Source organism: Salmo salar, chromosome ssa16 (assembly GCF_905237065.1).
Source record: "Salmo salar chromosome ssa16, Ssal_v3.1, whole genome shotgun sequence".
NCBI classification, from domain to species: Eukaryota; Metazoa; Chordata; class Actinopteri; order Salmoniformes; family Salmonidae; genus Salmo; species Salmo salar.
Genome location: NC_059457.1, coordinates 70,656,944 through 70,678,417, shown reverse-complemented (window position 1 = coordinate 70,678,417; position 21,474 = coordinate 70,656,944). Strand labels below are relative to the sequence as shown.

At 43.0% G+C, this 21,474-nt stretch overlaps 1 protein-coding gene across 6 annotated transcripts in view; it reads left to right on the top strand.

The window, feature by feature from the left end:
- Positions 1-393: 393 nt before the first annotated feature.
- The window catches only part of LOC106590765 (potassium voltage-gated channel subfamily H member 7), a 162,550-nt gene continuing 141,469 nt past the window's right edge, over positions 394-21,474 (top strand). For all 6 annotated transcript variants that reach the window (XM_045697659.1, XM_045697656.1, XM_045697657.1 and 3 more), the window contains exons 1-2: positions 394-898; positions 1,606-1,836. In XM_045697659.1, coding sequence (XP_045553615.1) covers positions 823-898; positions 1,606-1,836 — 307 coding nt within the window. In that variant the 5' untranslated portion in view covers positions 394-822. The remainder of the gene's footprint in view (positions 899-1,605; positions 1,837-21,474) is intronic.

Genomic DNA, 21,474 nt, shown 5'->3' with positions numbered 1-21,474 from the left:
TTGTGCGTGTGTCCTTCTAAAGGGAGTTTTGTTACAACTTCAGCACCATGGACAGGGAACCACATCTACAACGTTTTCCCCCTTAATGATAGAATCATTAGTGCAGTAGACTGTGTTTCAAAGAATGATTAGTGCTGTAGCCTGTTTCCATTGATTCATTTGTGGAACTGTATCTTTCTCTGTATCTGATAAACAACTATAGTATGTCTAAAATTCATTATGTACATTGGCAGATACAGGCATGCCGTAGTCAACGTGAGACATAAACCCACGTGTTTTCCATGGGTCAATGTAAAAATAGACGATACAGCTTTATTGCCCTGGCCTGGCGTCACCCATAGCTCCTTCTCAACGCATGGATATATGATTTCCTCCACAGCCTTGATCGAGCTGAGCGCGAGGTGCACGAGCTGAGCGCTGCCTGAGCGGGGTAACGTCACTGTCGGTGGCACCGCGGGCATCAGTCCATTCTCCACAACAGCAGCTGTAGCAGCGAGCGCAACGCTATTGAGCGGCGGCAGGGTCCCTCACATGATCAATTTGAAATGTTGGAGAAACTACGCTGTACAACAAGCTTTTACTCCATAGTCAATGCTGGCGAAGTGCTCTTTGAAGGCTTCAAAATGAGCCCTAGCCGGACCATATTTATGTTGAAATAAGGAAAAGGTTGGAAGAGCTAAGAGGCGGAGATTTCCTAAGGATGAGTGTAGACAACGGGGAGACATTCAGGCTTTAGCGGTTGGAACCACTACAACTTGAGTGTCAGGAGAAAGGTGCGTTCCTACTTGGACAGCGGAATCTTTCTTATTTTTTGGAATAATCATGCCTGTTCGGAGAGGTCATGTTGCGCCACAAAACACCTTTTTGGGGATAATTATAAAGAAATTTGAGGGACAAAGTGAGTATTATCTTTGTGTTTTCACAATAATGTATCTTTAAATTCATAATATTCATAATGGTGGGAAAATGTATTTGCCTTGCTTGCACACGTACAAAATAAATGAAGTTAATATTTTTTACCTGAATATTGGTATTTCGACAATACGTTTTTTAGCAATCAGTAAGACTAGAGCTAATATTGTTGCGCTTGTGATACTTTAGAAGTGGGACAGTTGAGGTTAACATAATTTAAATATGGTATATCATTGAGCATTATTTAAGGTACTTCGAAGAAGCAACAACTTGTGTTTCTCCACAAGATTGCATGGCAATAAATAGTATCCAAACAACATACATATAACCTTTTTCAAACGCTCCCACATTTGAAATGGTTATGGTCAGGTGGTTATGTGCCAGTTATTAAATGTGGATCTCTGTGTTTTATAGTATGGCTATGGCATGAACATGAATCAAGCAGAATGGAGCACACACCTTCATTAACAAATACTGAAGCAATGCACCCTTAGCCATGATAGGACTGAAAGACAAATGTTTAATTGATCATCTGTATATTTTTTTGTGATTTATAATACAGTGTATATTTTATTCTGTATATTAAGCATCATGCAGAGTGGTATTATATCACATACCTCTGATGCTACCATGAATGTGTTAACCTACCCATTCTTCCCCACTATGATCATACACTCTTCTATACCTTCACAGATAAGAAATTCATTATAGCCAATGCCCGGGTTCAGAACTGCGCCATCATCTACTGCAACGATGGCTTCTGTGAGATGACCGGCTTCTCGCGGCCGGACGTGATGCAGAGGCCGTGCACCTGTGACTTCCTCCATGGGGAGTTCACCAACAGGCATGCCATCGCCCAGGTAGCCCAGGCTCTGATGGGGTCTGAGGAGCGCAAGGTGGAGATCACCTACCACCGCAAGGATGGTGAGTACAGACTACGGAGTCCTCCCCACTGGGCTTGTTGCTCATGCTTTTGCATTTATATGAGAAAATTTAAGCAAAATAAGGGTCAGTGAATAGTGACAGAATAATGCAGGAGAGACAGGAAATGGAATGGGCTTGGCATGACAAGGAACTTTCCTCAAGTAAACACTTCAGTAGGTCATTTGTGTTGAACAAAAACACTGACAGAGGTGTATGTATGACATCTCATTTAGTCGCGCTCAGATCGGGGGGGTTCTGTCTAAAGCTTTTGAAGTCGAAAAACACAGTATCTATTTGTGAAGACAATTGCATCTCCATTTACTGAATAGGAAATTGAATATTGCACAAACCTAGAAACCAAAATAAATTGGTCAATTCCATTGCCTCTTGGCTAAATACATAAAAAGGTGACATATAATTGAATGAGTCATGTAGTTTAAGCCACTTCTGAATTTTCCATGGAGATTATGAGTTGGCATGACAGCTGCTATTGTTTTGATGGGTCACATGCTTAGCGAGTGGCAGAGTGAAAGTTTAAACCGCCTCTCCCATATCCAATAACCAGGGTCACCCAGGGTGCATGCTGTGCCCTCTAACGATGATGTTCCTTCCTATCCAGATGACTAAGCTTGTAGCGGTTGCGTAATGGTCAAGGTGTATGTAATCGCTGGCCTAGCTGACATTTCCACCTACAAGGGCTGAACAGTTTTATAAGAGCTGGTTGAAGCGGGGGTTAAAGTTGGTGACTGGTCATGAAACATGGGTTGCTGTGTGCTGACACGACATTTACACCTTGTTAAAGAAATCCCGGGGAGAACCCTGCATGTGGATAGGGGGATGTAGACAGGTAGGGTGGAGGACAGTACTGGAGAGATGGATGACGGAGGTATAAAGGTGAAGAAAGAGAGGACGACGTGGGAGAATGTTTGAGGGAACTAGGGGCTTGTACGGTTACTAAGCCAGGACGTAGTTGGCTTGTCGAAGTCTTGGGGTCTGATAAAGTGATTTAGCTAGGTATAGAGGTGTGGATGAATACATGGGTTGTGAAGTGGCCATGGCGATAAACACCTCATTACCACAAACTCATATCAGTGCTCCAAAGCCTCCGAATGGACCTTCTCTGCAGTGTGTTTTTCCAACAGAGGAGAGGCCTCACAGGCATCGATCGCTTAATGAGGACACAAATACCTTCATGTTGCATTGATCTTCAAACCTGCCGTGTTGGGAGAATGAATCAATAGTGTCTGTCCTGCTATCTTTCGCTGGCCAGGCCGGCCCCTAGAGATGGGATGAAGGGATGAAAAGAAAGATTGGAGGGGTAGAGAGAGAGGTCCTCATTATCGTTGCTGGAGCTGTAAGGCTTTAATTACCTCAGTGTCTAAACTTCCTGACTCCATAAGTTGCGTTACAAATGGCACCATTTTCCCTATATAGTGCACTCCTTTTGACCAGGTCAAAAGTAGTACACAAGTATATGGTGCTATTTGAGACTCAGACCATGTGCCGTCTAGGGAGGGTCACAAACCTCTCATAACACAGACAGGATTTTCACCTCCTTATAACAATTGATTTGATCATAGGCGTTACATTATAAAATACTCATCTTGTGGGTATAAGTATGGTAAAACGACATGACATTGGTATGCACATCAGGGGCATAGGCATGGTTGGGCCTGGGTGGAAATCCGATTTCTCTCTGATATTGTGTTGCAGAGGGAGATGTGATTGTGGCGTGGGTGATTGGTCATTTGGTTGGATTCTCCGATGGACCACTTGGAGCCTGCAGGCCAATCTCCTCCAATTTACAGTAATCCCCTGACCCGTGGTCCTGACAACCAGTCTCTGTCCTTTACAAACTGTGAAGGATTTTCTTGCCTCAGCAGAATTTTGTCAAGCAGATGAATCTATTATGAGTTGACATCTTGTCCTTTTGGTGAACCTTTGGTGTTCTTTTTCTAGCTTGGTTCTATTATAAAGTTACAGCACAAAGTCCTCCTCGAACCATTTCCTGTGCTTACAACAGACAGTAGGTATTGCATAGTCCTTTAATAAGTGAATTATGCCTCTCGCTCGGAACTGCTGTGCATTCAAGGAACAAAAATGGCTGCTTACCTCGCGTCATACAATATAGAGGTGCCGAGTGTGATGCAATGTTGTAATGATCTTAACACCATCTGTATTGTACTATCAACCTTGACTTCTTTGTGGCTATTTCAGTTGTATCTTTCTGTTCCCTGCTGTCTCTCTGCGTGTCCTGAATATTACAACAACAGGAACGCTGAAGGCCATGCAGGTGGCTTGTTCTTTTGGAGATGGAACAAGACAATCTTATTGTAATCACTATACATCATGTAGTGCGTTGCGTGCGTGTCTGTGGTGACGTCATTCGTTCCGATTCGGTCCCTTTCTTTTTTAATTGAATCAAGAGGAAACCAGAGCTTGATGCCTCTGTGCTGCGATGGGATCCATTTACAGTCTTCACATTCATCCGTGTTTCAGACTGGTCTGATGAACGCTCACTGCAGAGTTCCTTTCTGTTTTCCTTCTCTGTCTCGCACTCTGCTGAAGTAGTGCAATGACAGTCGTGAAATTCTGTCACACAACAACATCATGTTTTACAAATGCCTCGTCTAAACCTATCCTATTACACGCAGACTGTTCTATTGAATCAAATGCCAGTTCAATTGAATGTAGTCGGTATTCTGTGTGTGTGTGTGTGTGTGTGTGTGTGTGTGTGTGTGTGTGTGTGTGTGTGTGTGTGTGTGTGTGTGTGTGTGTGTGTGTGTGTGTGTGTGTGTGTGTGTGTGGTCTGTGTGAAGGCACCACTATAACACATAATTTCTAAATTTGAATTTCTCAACGTATTCATATATTCAAATGGAATAATCAAACAGCCTTAACCTCTATTACACAGAGCAGACTGTGGGGATTGGGTGAGTAGAGAAACCCATACATTCTGTGTGGCCAATCACCATCTCTCATGCATAAACATCATGGCATGGTCTGCATCCCAAATTACTCTTTATTCCTCATTTAGTGCACTGCTTTTGACGAGGGCCCATAGAGTTTATTGGGCCCATATTTTTATTGTGTGCTGGGCAGGTCACGAGGGTGACACACACGAGGGTAAGTCAAAATTCCATCTAGACCAGAGGGTCAGACATGCCCAAACACAAACACATTAGGTAACAGAGAGGGAGAGGACCAACGAGTTGGTGACTGTAGAATTTCAGGGTTTTGCATACCTGATTCAACACACACTCTCACTTTTACTCTCTCTCTCTCTCACACCATGCTCTCTCTCTCTCTGTCTCTCTCTCTCTCCATGCTCTCTCTTTCTGCTCTCTTTCTCTCTTTCTCTCTGCTTGCTCTCTCCCCCTCTATCTCGCTCACTTTCTCTCTCAATTCAATTCAATGGGCATGGGAAACATATTGTCACGGTCGTCGTAAGAAGTGGACCAAAATGCAGCGGGTATATTGATCATCTTCTTTACTTTATTAAAGAGAAGACACTTAAACAAAACAAACGACTAAAACAGTCCAGTAAGGTGCACAGACTATACTAGGAACAACCACCCACAAACACAAGTGAAAAACGAACACACTTAAATATGGCCTCCAATTAGATACAACGACAACCAGCTGCCTCTAATTGGAGGTCATTGAAAAAACACAACATAGAACTAGAAAACTAGAATAAACATAGAAATAGAAAATATAGAACATAAATCAAAAACCCCGAAACACACAAAACAAAACACCCCCTGCCACGCCCTGACCAAACTACAATAATAAATAACCCCTTTTACTGGTCAGGACGTGACACATATGTTAACATTGCCAAAGCAAGTGAAGCAGATAATATACAAAAGTGAAATAAACCATAAAAATGAACAGTAAACATTACACTCACAGAAGTTCCAAAATAATAAAGACATTACAAATGTTATATTATTTATATATACAGTGTTGTAACAATGTACGAATGGTTAAAGTACAAAAGGGAAAATAAATAAGCATAAATATGGGTTGTATTTACAATGGTGTTTGTTCTTCACTGGTTGACCTTTTCTTGTGGCAACAGGTCACAAATCTTGCTGCAGTGATGGCACACTGTGGTATTTCACCCAGTAGATATGGGAGTTAATCAAAATCGGGTTGGTTTTCGCTCTCTATCTCTCTCTGTTGCGTTGTCTGTCTAGACATGTCGGTGCCACAATAATGACTCGTTCCAATCAGTGGCATTTTAAAAACAAAACATTACATTGACTACCATATGAAACATAGTATTTTTGTATTTCTGAGTACATCTGCCATTAGTCTCATCCTTCACACTTGAGAAATATAGCTCTGTCCCTCTATCCCTGTGTGTGTGTGTGTGTGCGTGCGTGCGTGCTTGCTTGCGTGCGTGCATGCATGTGTGCGTGTGTGTGTGTGCGTTTTAACGTCCAATCTGTTTAGTTATTGTCTTTCTTCAGTTTTGTTTGGTACTTATAATATCAGTGAGACAATCATTTGCATTCATTGGCTACATTAAAGTCCCTATGATTCACTCTAGGTTTCCGCCATAGGCACTGAACACATTTAACTAGCATGATGCGACGCTCTCTGTCACCATTGGAATGACAAAGTACCAACCTGCAGTAGTATGCAAAGTGATGATATGTGCATAAAGCCATCTATTGAACTGAATGACTTTCGAGAGCAGAGAGTGGAATGTCATTTTTATGTGGATTTGCTGTGCAAACAAGATAATCTCTCTGCAGTATGGCCTGTAGTCAAATCTGCTATATCAGGTTCCACAGTCTCATGGAATCAGGAGAGAAGACTGAGGTAATGTCACCAACAGTGCATATGCTACTGAAGCAACAGAGATTGAAAGAGGAAGAAAGAGGGGGAAGAAAGAGGAGGCAGAAAGAGGGACAGAGAAGGAGAAAGGGAGGGAGAAGGAGATGGAGAGATGGAGAAAGGAAAGAGGGAGGGAGGGAGGGATCAAAATAGAGAGGGAGAGAGGGAGAGAGGGAGAGAGAGATACAGTCAGTGGGAGGGAGGAGAATTCAGGTGCTGGATATTTCCTTCACGGGGACACCCTCCTGAATTTAATTCAAGCTCATCTGAGCAGACTGTCTCAATTATAGATGAGCCTGGCACCAGCTCTCTCTCTCTCTCTCTCTCTTTCTCTCGCTCTCTTTTCCCCCATCTTTCTCTCCATCTCTTTTCCCCATCTCTCCCTCTCTCTCTAGCTTTCTCTCCCACTCTCTATCTCCCCCCCCCCTCCCACGAGTCCAGCCAAGTCCTGCAGGTATCCTCTTCTACTTCAGTGTGTTCACAGTGGGACTCAGTCTCACATTAGTACAGTATATGTGTATCGATGACGACAGGGCCCCGCTGCAACTCTAAAGGTAATAGATACAATACATGATCAATAGTATGTGGACACCTGCTTGTCGAACATCTCATTCCAAAATCATGGGCATTAATATGGAGTTGGTCACCCCTTTGCTGCTATAACAGCCTCCACTCTTCTGGGAAGGCTTTGCAGTAGATGTTGGAACATTGCTGTGGGGACTTGATTCCATTCAGCCACCAGAGCATTAGTGAGGTCGGGCACTGATGTTGGGCGATTAGGCCTTGCTTGCAGTCGGCATTCCAATTCATCCCAAAGGTGTTCGATGGGGTTGTGGTCAGGGCTCTGTACAGACCAGTCAAGTTCTTCTGCACCAATCTTGACAAATCATTTCTGTATGGAGCTCACTTTGTGAACAGGGGTATTGTCATGCTGAAACAGAAAAGGGCCTTCGCCAAACTGTTTCCACAAAGTTGGAAGCACAGAATCGTCTAGAATGTCATTGTATGCTGTAGCGTTAAGATTGCCCTTCACTGGAACTAAGGGGCCTAACCTGAACCATAAAAAAGAGCCCCATACCATTATTCATCCTCCACCAAACTTTACAGTTGACATATATGCATTTGGTCAGGGAGCGTTCTCCTGGCATCCACCAAACCAAGATTTGTCTGTCAGACTACCAGATGGTGAAGCGTGATTCATCACTCCAGAGAACGCGTTTCCACTGCTCCAGAGTCCAATGCTGATGAGCTTTACACCACTCCAGCCGACGCTTGGCATTGCACATGGTGAAGCTCCCCACGAACAGTTATTGTGCTGACGTTGCTTCCAGAGGCAGTTAGAACTCGGTAGTGAGTGTTGCAACCGAGGACAGATGATTTTTACGCGCTGTGCGCTTCAGCATTCGGCGGTCCTGTTCTGTGAGCTTGTGTGGCCTACCACTTTGCGGCTGAGCCGTTGTTGCTCCTCGACGTTTCCACTTCACAATAACAGCACTTACAGTTGACTGGGGCAGCTCTAGCAGGGCAGAAATTTGATGAACTGACTTTTTGGAAAGGTGACATCCCATGATGGTGCCACGTTGAAAGTCACTGAGCTCTTCAGTAAGGCCATTCTACTGCCAATGTTTGTCTATGGAGATTGCATGGCAGTGTGCTCAATTTTATACACCTGTGAGCAACGGGTGTGGCTATAATAGCCAACTCCACTAATTTGAAGGGGTGTCCACGTACTTTTGTATATATTGTGTACAATATGACAGGGAGGAATAGCTGTGTTGTTGTGGATAGGTTTTCATTGTGCACCCATTCGATTTGCACTACTGTCAAAGTTCATGACGTCCTAGCCTGTTGGTAGGTGTGTCAGAGAGACGGCAGCTTGCATGTTGAAGCAATAAGCAAACTCTTGCATTGGTTGGTTATGTATGACAATACATTGTGTGAAGCAGGGCAAATATAAGCACTCCCTACATTGAAACAGTAAAATAATTTATTTCAGGCTACTTCCTTTGGTACAGATTTTACGTGGCGTCTTAGCATGACCATTTGGAAATCAGTTTCAGTTCACAATTTATTCCTCTCTTGCCTATTGTGCCCCTCCCCCTACTCATGTACCCCTAAAACAGAGATTGTTTTAGTCACAGAGTTACCGCATAGTGTTGTCATAGCAACAGATGGAGGATGGAACCAGCCAACATGTATTATCTTGTTCTCTTCTCTAATCTATCATGGCATGTCTCCACCAGCACCTGAAGCACTGGAGCTCACTGTAGCCATGACGATTGTCAATTCCATTCTCATGAGATGGGCAGATTGCTGAGTCTTGCTGTTCGTGCAGTTCAAGGGATTATGGGATGTTCAATGAGATGTTTTGTCAAAAGAAGTTCATTCTGTTGATTGTCATTAGCGCCCTAGTTGTGATACTGGATATGCCTAAGACTTAGCCATAGGGTAGCCTACATACTGTAGGGCCATGCCCATATAAGACACTATATACAGATGTAGGATCTTAATTTGGGCCTGTTTGCTAGAGCAGGAAAATAATCCAGCTGCAACGTGAAATGTGAATTATTATGTGGATTCTAATTAATGGACATTTTTGTAGGGGTTGATAAAAAATGTTGTTTTCGAAGTGGAAATGACAAACTTTAGAAGCCTTTTTTAACCAAAAATACACCAGAAGAAAGTTATCCTGCAACAGGGTGATCAAATTAAGATCTTACATCTGTAGACACTCCTATATTTTATCTCCACAAATGTCACCCGTGGGGAACCATGGGTATCCGACCTGATGCCAGAAATCTACCCTAGGGGATGCCATGCCTGGTTGAGTATGGATGAATGTAGAGCAGGGTGTTCAGTCTTTGAAACACCTGAATCAACGAATGAGATCCTTGTTGATTTGTTGTATTTTTGAAACAGGTATGTACTTCTGAACAGGAACAAAATCTATGTATTGCTTTGACTGACTGACTGACTGACTGACTGACAGATTAACTGACTGATTGACTGACTTGATGGCATTACAGCGGCCTCCAAACAGCAAACAAAGTAGCCAGCCAGGCAGGCGGTATTCTTCATCCTTCCCTCTCCTCCTCTCTCATCCCACCCTCCCCAATCTTTTCTCTCCTCCTATTTTCCCTCCATCCTCTCCCCATATGGCTACAGTCCTAGAGGCTAGCATATCCAGTTCCTAGCAGTGCACCAGATCCCTGCAAAACAACATCCAGCCCAGCTAGCTACCGTCAAAGAAGATCAGCCAAACGACAAATTGGCAGGGATAAGAAACATATTTTATAGGTTATACACTCTCCATTTGGATATATATTCTACATATGGAAGTCAATATTTCCAAATGAGCTTAGAAATCTCCTCTTTGGGTTGTCAATGCAATGCATATAGGCGTATGTGTACACTTTATTGATACAATTGGGATTCTGTGGCCATTATTATCTGGCATAATGGAATTTCACCCCGGATCCCTTCACTTGTATCATTCATGGATTTACATGTGTGAACAGTCTATCTGTGAATGAACAGTCATTCACGATTTCTTTCGCTACTGCTGTTGACTGTTGACTGTGTTGGTCCAATCATGGTTGTTTGTGTATTGTGTATTCAATGAGGCTGATACTTCTACAGTTTCCTGATATATTGATGGGATCCTTTGATGGGTTTCAAGTTTTCGGGACATTTATTGAATTAAAGTGAGAAAAAAAAAACATTTCATCACAAAATGTTTCCTGAGATTGTTTGATATGAAAGTTATTTTCAATGCATTTAAAGATTGAAGATAGTGGATGAGTCAGAGCTAGTTTTGGTTACTCCCTCTCTCTACCGGTAATTTACCAAAGTTACTGGAATCTTCAGTAATTTTGGTAATTAACAGAAAATCTATGGCAATCTATTGTAACTTTGGTAATTTATACTTGAAAGTGTATTCATATAGCATTCATTTGTTATATCTGTGTCTATATTGTCCATGAGTTTCCAGTAGATAGACCATATGGTTCAAGAGATAATAGACTTATTAATGAAAAACACATTTTACTGTATTTTATGTAACCTTTATTAAACTAGGCAAGTCAGTTAAGAACAAATTCTTATTTACAATGACAGCCTACCAAAAGGAAAAAGGCCTCCTGCGGGGACGGGGGCTGGGATTACAAATAAAAATGGCCTTCGGGGCAGTCAGGCAGAGTTGCAAAGAAAAAGCCATATCTCAGACTGGCCAATAAAAAGAAAAGATTAAGATGGGCAAAAGAACACAGACACTGGACAGAGGAACTCTGCCTAGAAGGCCAGTATACCGGAGTTGCCTCTTCACTGTTGACGTTGAGACTGGTGTTTTTTGCGGGTACTATTTAATGAAGTTGCCAGTTGAGGACTTGTGAGGTGTCTGTTTCTCAAACTAGACACTCTAATGTACTTGTCCTCTTGCTCAGTTGCGAACGGGGGCCTCCCACTCCTCTTTCTATTCTGGTTAGAGCCAGTTTGCGCTGTTCTGTGAAGGGAGTATTGTTGTATAGGATCTTCAGTTTCTTGGCAATTTCTGACATGGAATAGTCTTCATTTCTCAGAACAAGAATAGACTGATGAGTCTCAGAAGAAAGTCTTTGTTTCTGGTCATTTTGAGCCTGTAATCAAACCCACAAATGCTGATTTATTTATTTATTTATTTATTTATTTCACCTTTATTTAACCAGGTAGGCAAGTTGAGAACAAGTTCTCATTTACAATTGCGACCTGGCCAAGATAAAGCAAAGCAGTTCGACAACATACAAAAACACAGAGTTACATATGGAGTAAAACAACATACAATCAATGATGCAGTAGAAAAAAATATATAAAAAAAAATAATAAAAATACAAAATAAAAATAATAAAAAATAAATAAGATTATATACAATGTGAGCAAATTATGTGAGATAAGGGAGGTAAAGGCAAAAAAATGCCATGGTGGCAAAGTAAATAAAGTATAGCAAGAAAAACACTGGAATGGTAGATTTGTAGTTTGAAGAAAGTTCAGAGATAAAATATAAATAATATGGTGCAAAGGAGCAAAATAAATAAAATAAATAAATACAGTAGGGGAAGAGGTAGTAGTTTGGGCTAAATTATAGATGGGCTATGTACAGATGCAGTGATCTGTGAGCTGCTCTGACAGCTGGTGCTTAAAGCTAGTGAGGGAGATAAGTGTTTCCAGTTTCAGAGATTTTTGTAGTTCGTTCCAGTCATTGGCAGCAGAGAACTGGAAGGAGAGACGACCAAAGGAGGAGTTGGCTTTAGGGGTGACCCGAGAGATATACCTGCTGGAGCGCGTGCTACAGGTGGGTGCTGCTATGGTGACCAGTGAGCGGAGATAAGGGGGACTTTACCTAGCAGGGTCTTGTAGATGACCTGGAGCCAATGTGTTTGGCGACGATTATGAAGCGAAGGCCAGCCAACGAGAGCGTACAGGTCGCAGTGGTGGGTAGTATATGGGGCTTTGGTGACAAAATGGATGGCACTGTGATAGACTGCATCCAGCTTGTTGAGTAGGGTATTGGAAGCTATTTTGTAAATGACATCGCCGAAGTCGAGGATTGGTAGGATGGTCAGTTTTACGAGGGTATGTTTGGCAGCATGAGTGAAGGATGCTTTGTTGCGAAATAGGAAGCCGATTCGAGATTTCACTTTGGATTGGAGATGATTGATGTGAGTCTGGAAGGAGAGTTTACAGTCTAACCAGACACCTAGGTATTTGTAGTTGTCCACAAATTCTAAGTTAGAACCGTCCAGAGAAGTGATGCTGGACAGGCGGGCAGGTGCAGGCAGCGATCGGTTGAAGAGCATGCATTTAGTTTTACTTGTATTTAGGAGCAGTTGGAGACCACGGAAGGAGAGTTGAATGGCATTGAAGCTCGTCTGGAGGGTTGTTAACACAGTGTCCAAAGAAGGGCCAGAAGTGTACAGAATGGTGTCGTCTGCGTAGAGGTGGATCAGAGATTCACCAGCAGCAAGAGCGACGTCATTTATGTATACAGAGAAAAGAGTTGGCCCAAGAATTGAACCCTGTGGTACCCCCATAGAGACTGCCAGAGGTCCAGACAGTAGGCCCTCCGATTTGACACACTGAACTCTGTCAGAGAAGTAGTTGGTGAACCAGGCGACGCAATCGTTTGAAAAACCAAGGCTACTGAGTCTGCCGATGAGGATGTGGTGATTAACAGAGTCAAAAGCTTTGGCCAGGTCAATGAATACGGCAGCACAGTATTGTTTCTTATCGATGGCGGTTACGATGTCGTTTAGGACCTTGAGCGTGGCTGAGGTGCACCCATGACCAGCTCTGAAACCAGATTGCATAGCGGAGAGGGTGCGGTGGGATTCGAAAATGGTCGGTAATCTGTTTGTTAACTTGGCTTTCGAAGACCTTAGAAAGGCAGGGTAGGATGGATATAGGTCTGTAGCAGTTTGGGTCAAGAGTGTCACCTCCTTTGAAGAGGGGGATGACAGCTGCTGCTTTCCAATCTATGGGAATCTCAGACGACACGAAAGAGAGGTTGAACAGGCTAGTAATAGGGGTTGCAATAATTTCGGCAGATAATTTTAGAAAGAAAGGGTCCAGATTGTCAAGCCCAGCTGATTTGTAGGGGTCCAGATTTTGCAGCTCTTTCAGAACATCAGCTGAATGGATTTGGGAGAAGGAGAAATGGGGGAGGCTTGGGCGAGTAGCTGTGGGGGGTGCAGTGCTGTTGAATGCAGTAGGGGTAGTTAGGTGGAAAGCATGGCCAGCCGTAGAAAAATGCTTGTTGAAATTCTCAATTATAGTGGGCTTATCGGTGGTGACAGAGTTTCCTATCCTCAGTGCAGTGGGCAGTTGGGAGGAGGTGTTCTTATTCTCCATGGACTTTACAATGTCCCAGAACTTTTTAGAGTTGGAGTTGCACGAAGCGAATTTCTGTTTGAAAAAGCTAGCCTTGGCGTTTCTAACTGCCTGTGTGTATTGCTTTCTAACTTCCCTAAAAAGTTGCATATCGCGGGGGCAGTTCGATGCTAATGCCTGAACACCACAGGATATTTTTGTGTTGGTTAAGGGCAGTCAGGTCTGGGGAGAACCAAGGGCTATATCTGTTCCTGGTTCTACATTTCTTGAAAGGGGCATGCTTATTTAAGATGGAGAGGAAGGCATTTAAAAAAAATAACCAGGCATCCTCTACTGACGGGATGAGGTCAATATCCTTCCAGGATACCAGGGCCAGGTCGATTAGAAAGGCTTGCTCGTTGAAATGTTTCAGGGAGCGTTTGACAGTGATGAGTGGAGGTCGTTTGACCGCTGACCCATTACGGGTGCAGGCAATGAGGCAGTGATCGCTGAGATCTTGGTTGAAAACAGCAGAGGTGTATTTAGAGGGCACGTTGGTTAGGATGATATCTATGAGGGTGCCAGTGTTTGCGGCTTTGGGGTTGTACCTGGTGGGTTCATTAATAATTTGTGTGAGATTGAGGGCATCAAGCTTGGATTGTAGGATGGCTGGGGTGTTAAGCATGTCCCAGTTTAGGTCACCTAGTAGCACGAGCTCTGAAGATAGATGGGGGGCAATCAGTTCACATATGGTGTCCAGAGCACAACTAGGGGCCGAGGGGGTCTATAGCAGGCGGCAACGGTGAGAGACTTGTTTTTGGAGAGGTGGATTTTTAAAAGTAGAAGTTCAAATTGTTTGGGTACAGACCTGGATAGCAGGACAGAACTCTGCAGGCTATCTCTGCAGTAGATTGCAACACCGCCCCCTTTGGTCGTTCTATCTTGTCTGAAAACGTTGTAGTTAGGGATGAAGATTTCAGAGTTTTTGGTGGACTTCCTAAGCCAAGATTCAGACACAGCTAGGACAGAGTGTGCTAAAGCAGTGAATAAAACAAACTTAGGGAGGAGGCTTCTAATGTTAACATGCATGAAACCAAGGTTATTACGGTTACAGAAGTCATCAAAAGAGAGCGCCTGGGGAGTAGGAGTGGAGCCAGGCACTGCAGGGCCTGGATTCACCTCTACATCCCCAGAGGAGCAGAGAAGAATAAGTATGAGGGTACGGCTAAAAGCTATAAGAATTGGTCGTCTGTGACGTCCAGAATAGAGAGAAAAAGGAGCAGGTTTCTGGGGGCGATAAAATAGCTTCAAGGTATAATGTACAGACAAAGTTATGGTGGGATGTGAGTACAGAGGAGGTAAACCTAGGCATTTAGTGATTATGAGAGAGATATTGTCTCTAGAAACATCATTGAAACCAGAAGATGTCATAGCATGTGTGGGTGGAGGAACTGAGAGGTTGGATAAGGTATAATGAGCAGGGCTAGAGGCTCTACAGTGAAATAAGCCAATAAACACTAACCAGAACAGCAATGGAGAAGGCATATTGACATTAAGGAGAGGCATGCTTAGCCGAGTGATCAAAGGGTCCAGTGAGATTCAGACAGCTAGCCGGGCCATAGGTAGCAAGCCGGTGGAAGATGGGAGGGAGGTCTGTTTTTAGCCACCTCGTGCGTTTCCGTCTGTGGGTTAGTGGGGTTCCGTGTGGAAGGGGGACCAGTCCAAGTTGGCAAAATAGTTAGTTATAGTGGCCCAAGAAAAGTGTCCGATAGACCTATTCAGATCGCAGCCGAAAAGACAGCTAACGATTAGCGGGCCGCAGATGGGCGATCAGGTTACGTCGCAACGGAGGGGCCAGTTGGATAACTCCCTCGGGCAGATAACGTCGGTGGTCCAGTCGTGAAGACCCGATGGGGCTCCGCATCGGCAGTAAAACGGGTCAGGATAGGTGAGTTGTAGCCCAGGAGACACTTCAGCTGGCTAGCTCAGGAATAGCCCAGGAGTGGCTGACGGAACTCTTCAGCTGGCTAGCTGGCTAGCTCCGTAATAATGTGTGTTAATTCCGTGACCGACGTTGCCAATAGTCACTCAGGTAGCAGCTAGTTAGCTGCAAGATCCAGGTGTAAATGTCCAGAGCCCGTTGGTTGAAATCGGGGAAAGGAGAGAGAATAGGTCCGGTATGCTCTGGTCTGAGTCGCGCTGTACAAAAACTGGCGATAGCTTTTCGAGCTAATGGATAGCTGAGGACAGCTAACCGTGGCTAGCTGAACTTCAACGTTAGCCAGTGAAAATGGCTAACCTCTTGCTAGCTTCTGTTGTGGAATTCAGATGAGGTAAATAATACTTTATTTTTTAAATTGGTGAGGCGGGTTGCAGGAGAGTGCTTTGAGGTTGAGTTTAGAATAAAAAAAAAATATATATATTAAAAGATAAGTGAAGAAAAAAATATGTAAATATATATATACACGGGACACGACAAGAGGAGGGTAGAGGACGTCTGAACTGTTACGCCATCTTGGATGAAAGTGATGCTCCAGATACTCAACTAGTCTAATGAAGGCCAGTTTAATTGCTTCTTTAATCAGAACAACAGTTTTCAGCTGTGCTAACATAATTGCAAAAGGGTTTTATAATGATCAATTAGCCTTTTAAAATGATAAACTAAACTAAAAATGATTAGCTAACACAACGTGCCATTGGAACACAGGAGTGACGGTTACTGATAATGAGCCTCTGTACGCCTATGTAGATATTCCATAAAAAATCAGCCGTTTCCAGCTACAAGAGTCATTTACAGCATTAACAATGTATTTCTGGTCAATTTTATGTTATTTTAATTGACAAAAAATGTGCTTTTCTTTCAAAAACAAGGAAATGTCTAAGTGATTCAAAACTTTTGAATGTAGTGTATATATCTATATATATATATATATATATATACATATATACAGCTGAAGTCGCAGGTTTACATACACCTTAGCCAAATACATTTAAACTCAGTTTTTCACAATTCCTGACATTTAATCCTAGTAACATTTCCCAGTCTTAGGTCAGTTAGGATCACCACTTAATTTTAAGAATGTGAAATGTCAGAATAATAGTAGAGAGAATTATTTATTTCAGCTTTTATTTCTTTCATCACATTCCCAGTGGGTCAGAAGTTTACATACACTCAATTAGTATTTGGTAGCATTGACTTTAAATTGTTTAACTTGAGTCAAACGTTTCAGGTAGACTTCCACAAGCTTCCCACAATAAGTTGGGTGAATTTTGGCCCATTCCTCCTGATAGAGCTGGTGTAACTGAGTCAAGTTTGTAGGCCTCCTTGCTCGCACACACTTTTTCAGTACTGCCCACAAATTTCCTATGGGATTGAGGTCAGGGCCTTGTGATGGCCACTCCAATACCTTGACTTCTGTTGTCCTTAAGCCATTTGCCACAACTTTGGAAGTATGCTTGAGGTCATTGTCCATTTGGAAGACCAATTCGTGACCAAGCTTTAACTTCCTGACTGATGTCTTGAGATGTTGCTTCAATATATCCACATAATTGTCCTGCCTCATGATGCCATCTACTTTGTGAAGTACACCAGTCCCTCCTGCAGCAAAGCACCCCCACATGCTGCCACCCCCGTGCTTCAAGTTTGGGATGGTGTTCTTCGGCTTGCAAGCCTCCCCCTTTTTCCTCCAAACATAACGATGGTCATTATGGCCAAACAGTTCTGTTTTTGTTTCATCAGACCAGAGGACATTTCTCCAAGAAGTACGATCTTTGTCCCCATGTGCAGTTGCAAACCGTAGTCTGGCTTTTTTATGTCGGTTTTGGAGCAGTGGCTTCTTCCTTGTTTCAGGTTATGTCGATATAGGACTCGTTTTACAGTGGATATAGACAGTTTTGTACCTGTTTCCTCCAGTATCTTCACAAGGTCCTTTGCTGGTGTTCTGGGATTGATTTGCACTTTTCGCACGAAAGTACGTTCATCTCTGGGAGACAGAACGAGTCTCCTTCCTGAGCGGTATGACGGCTGCGTGGTCCCATGGTGTTTATACTTGCGTACTATTGTTTGTACAGATGAACGTGGTACCTTCAGGCGTTTGGAAATTGCTCTCAAGGATGAACCAGACTTGTGGAGGTCTACAATTCTTTTTCTGAGGTCTTGGCTGATTTTTTTTGATTTTCCCATAATTTCGAGCAAAGAGGCGCTGAGTTTGAAGGTAGGCCTTGAAATACATCCACAGGTACACCTCCAATTGACTCACATGATGTCAATTATCCTATCAGAAGCTTCTAAAGCCATGACATCATTTTCTGGAATTTTCCAAGCTGTTTAAAGACACAGTCAACCTAGTGTATGTAAACTTCTGACCCACTGGAATTGTGATACAGTGAATTATAAGTGAAATAATCTGTCTGTAAACAATTGTGTCACGCACAAAGAAGATGTCCTAACCGAATTGCCAAAACTATAGTATTTTAGCAAGAAATTTGTGGAGTGGTTGAAAAACGAGTTTTAATGACTCCAACCTAAGTGTATGTAAACTTACAACTTCAACTGTATATATATATATATCCATGGATTCTTGAAGAATATAACTTAGAAATGCCTCATGAGCTTAGTTCAACTGTCACACTCCCATGAGAAACCAAAATATAAGCTTGTTTTTCTACGTTTGTAAACATTGTAAATGTTAACAAACACTGTATAGCCTCATAACATGGTTAAAACAATACTTTTGATATCATGGATGGTCAGTCCTTGCACCCATAGTTCGGTCTATTAACCTGAGAGTGGTTACATTTCTCCAGGCCCATCCCTGCGTTTTTTTTTACCAAAACAGAGGTGGGGAGCCATTTGGTTATTGTTTCATCTGTGGATTTGCCCTTTAAATAGCTGCATGTTATCAAGATATCAAGGTGTCACCAACAAAAAGGTAAGCAACAGGCCTAAAGCAAACGCAGCATATGGCATTCATTTTTCACATGTAAATAGCCCTTCTCAGTAGTGCTCAAAGCATTCCATTCCATGGGCGCAGCATTTATTCTTCAACTCGAATCAATGAGCACAATTAGTCCTCCATGAAAACAAAATCATAAACCAAGTAAGGCTTTGCTAATTAGTCCTTAGTTTTGGAGTTATGCTCAGGAAAAACATTTGGCTAATCTATACTGGCATATTTCCAAGTCCTATTCTTGAAGATCAAGGGGTATAGCATTTATTGGAATGACTGGAAAAGAAGCCTTCATAAACAACCCATAATGTAAAATGTAACATCCATATATGGCCAGCTGTGTAAACTTTAATATTAATTTATCCTGCAATAGATGTGGTTCAATTGGTAACATACATTTGTGTCTTCTTCTGATGCCTCTTAAGGGGAAAGTAATCTAAAAGTAACTGAATGTAATCAGACTACGTTACTGAGTTTGGGTAATCCAAAAGTTACATTGCTGATTAAAATTTTGGACAGGTAACTGGAACGGATTACATTTAGAAGGTAACCTACCCAACCCTGGGCTCGCCTCCCAGGAACTCACCAGCCTATTACTAATGCTAAATGCCAAGCTGGCATCCACACTTTAGCCCAGCCCAAGGACTGCCTTTGATGGAGACTGAATCAGCCAACCCTCCAATGCCATAAGAGAACGCTCCGGGCACACCGACCTATTTCATCACTTCATCATTTCTGCCATTCTTCTCAATTAGAGTTGACGCCCAGATTATCAAAGCACATTTGCATTGGCAAAACGCTGACATTTACTGCTTGCTATTTCTCCTAATTTCTGTCCATTTGAATCGGCATCAAGTGTTTATTCTCCAAAGGAAGACTATGGGCTGTATGATAACCGTGTTTCAGTGCTCTAGCTCGAGACTCAAAACGTGGACTAAAGACATGGACAAGTATGGATATTTGGACACTGCCATAGACTTTTCCTACTTGAAAGTTTGGACTTGGACAAACGGTGAAGAAGTGACATTGAATGAAAAAGATACTGTATGTGTTACGCACAAACAGCTAGCTGCCAACACATTTCAGCAGGTGTCCTCTGCATTTCAACATCGGTAAATACTGAAATGAGCATGTAGTATGTTGAAGCCTACTCAAGTGTAAATCAGTCTCTTTGGAAAGACGATGGTAGCTTATGCAACGCCTATGTAGCGCTAGCATATGTCTAGTCTGATTTTGTCTGGAGTGTCATGATATGTATACACTGAGCATACCCAGACATTGGGAACACCTTCCTAATATTGAGTTGCTGGCCCATTTTGACTCCAATGCTTCCCACAATTGTGTCAAGTTGGCTGGATGTCCTTTGGGTGGTGGACCATTCTTGATACACACAGGAAACTGTTGAGTGTGAAAAACACAGCAGCGTTGCAGTTCTTGACAAAAAACGGTGTGCCTAGCTACCTACTACCATACCCCATTCAAAGGAACTTCAATCTTTTGTCTTACCTATTCACCTACTGAATGGCACACACACACAGTCCACGTCTTAATTGTCTCAAGGCTTAAAACTCCTTCTTTAACCTGTCTTCTCTTCATCTACACTGATTGAAGTGGATTTAACAAGTGACATCAATGAGGGATCATAGCTTTCACCTGTGTTCACCTGGTCAGTCTATGTCATGTTCTTAATGTTTTGTACACTCTGTGTATTTCTAGCTCCACTCAGAGCTTGGCTCTTTCTAGAACCCACTGAGCCTTCAATCACTCTCCATTGTTTTCTTAACGAGTCGGCCATTTGCAATCGCAGGGACACTGTATGGTGCTGAATGCATCCAACAGACGAACAAAAACAAAAGTAGCATCACCTCATCAATCCATTCAGGACATGGACAGGGTCGTATTCACCAGGCACCAAACGAAAGAAAAATGGACTGAAACAGGGAGCAACTACTTGAACCGGTCCAATAACAAATGCTTGTTTTTCGTTGAGAAGCGTTTTGCTACGTTGTGCATTAACAAACCAGAGCAAGGACACAGAGCTGCATGGAAGGGGCCCGCCTAATGGAGTTAGGACATGGGAAACCATGGGGTAGAGTAGCTCTTTCCCTTCCCTCCAGGATCAGTTGCTCTCCTCTCTTTGTGTTTTTAAATGTCCCCTGGAGGGAGGATTACATTTCTGGAGCCTCCATGCTGCCTGTTAGAAAAAGACTGGGCTGCTTGAGTGTCTCTCTCTCTGAAGGTGGGCGGAAAGCGTCTAATGGACCATTAAGGAAGCTTTGACAATTTGAAAGAGAGAAAGGAAGAACATGCAGATCCAACACGCGGGTGCTGGAGTAGGAAATTATAACACAAATTAAAAAGGACCAAGAAGCATGTGGATTCTCCTTCCTCCTTTCCTTGTCAATTGAATTAAAAACGTCTAAACCCGACGACCACTTGGAATTGAAGTGCGGTACTGTAACTAGAAGTGGGACTGCAATTTTCACTCCGGAGGTGAAATAATCTCGTCCCGAGTAGCTCCTGAAACAGCTCTCTCCCTCTCCGCTGCACTGACAGCTGTCAGGAATTAGCTTCTACTGTGGTTTATGCCCTCAGGCCAATACGGTACCAACCATCAGCTAGCTCCCCCATCGCTGCATGCCTCAGCTCTCATCAGTGTCACTTCCCAACGTCCCTCTACTCTAACTTCCCACCACCGTCCACTGTCCTCTGAGAGCACAGTCTAAAATGACTCCCACTGCAGAGACGTTCACAGTATATACCAATCTATGGAACCATCTGTCAAGAACTATCCATACGCAATTATCTCCTAGGTGGGTTGTTGTACTGTAGTGTAGATGGTAGAAGCTGTGGAACTGGCAGAGATGGAGGGGGAGAGGGAGTGAGGAGGGGGGGGCAGAGAGAGAGACAAAGAGCCAGAGAGACTGAGAGAGAGCGAGAGAAACAGACAGACAGAGAGAGAGAGCGAGAGAGAGAGAGAGAGAGAGAGACAGAGAGAGAA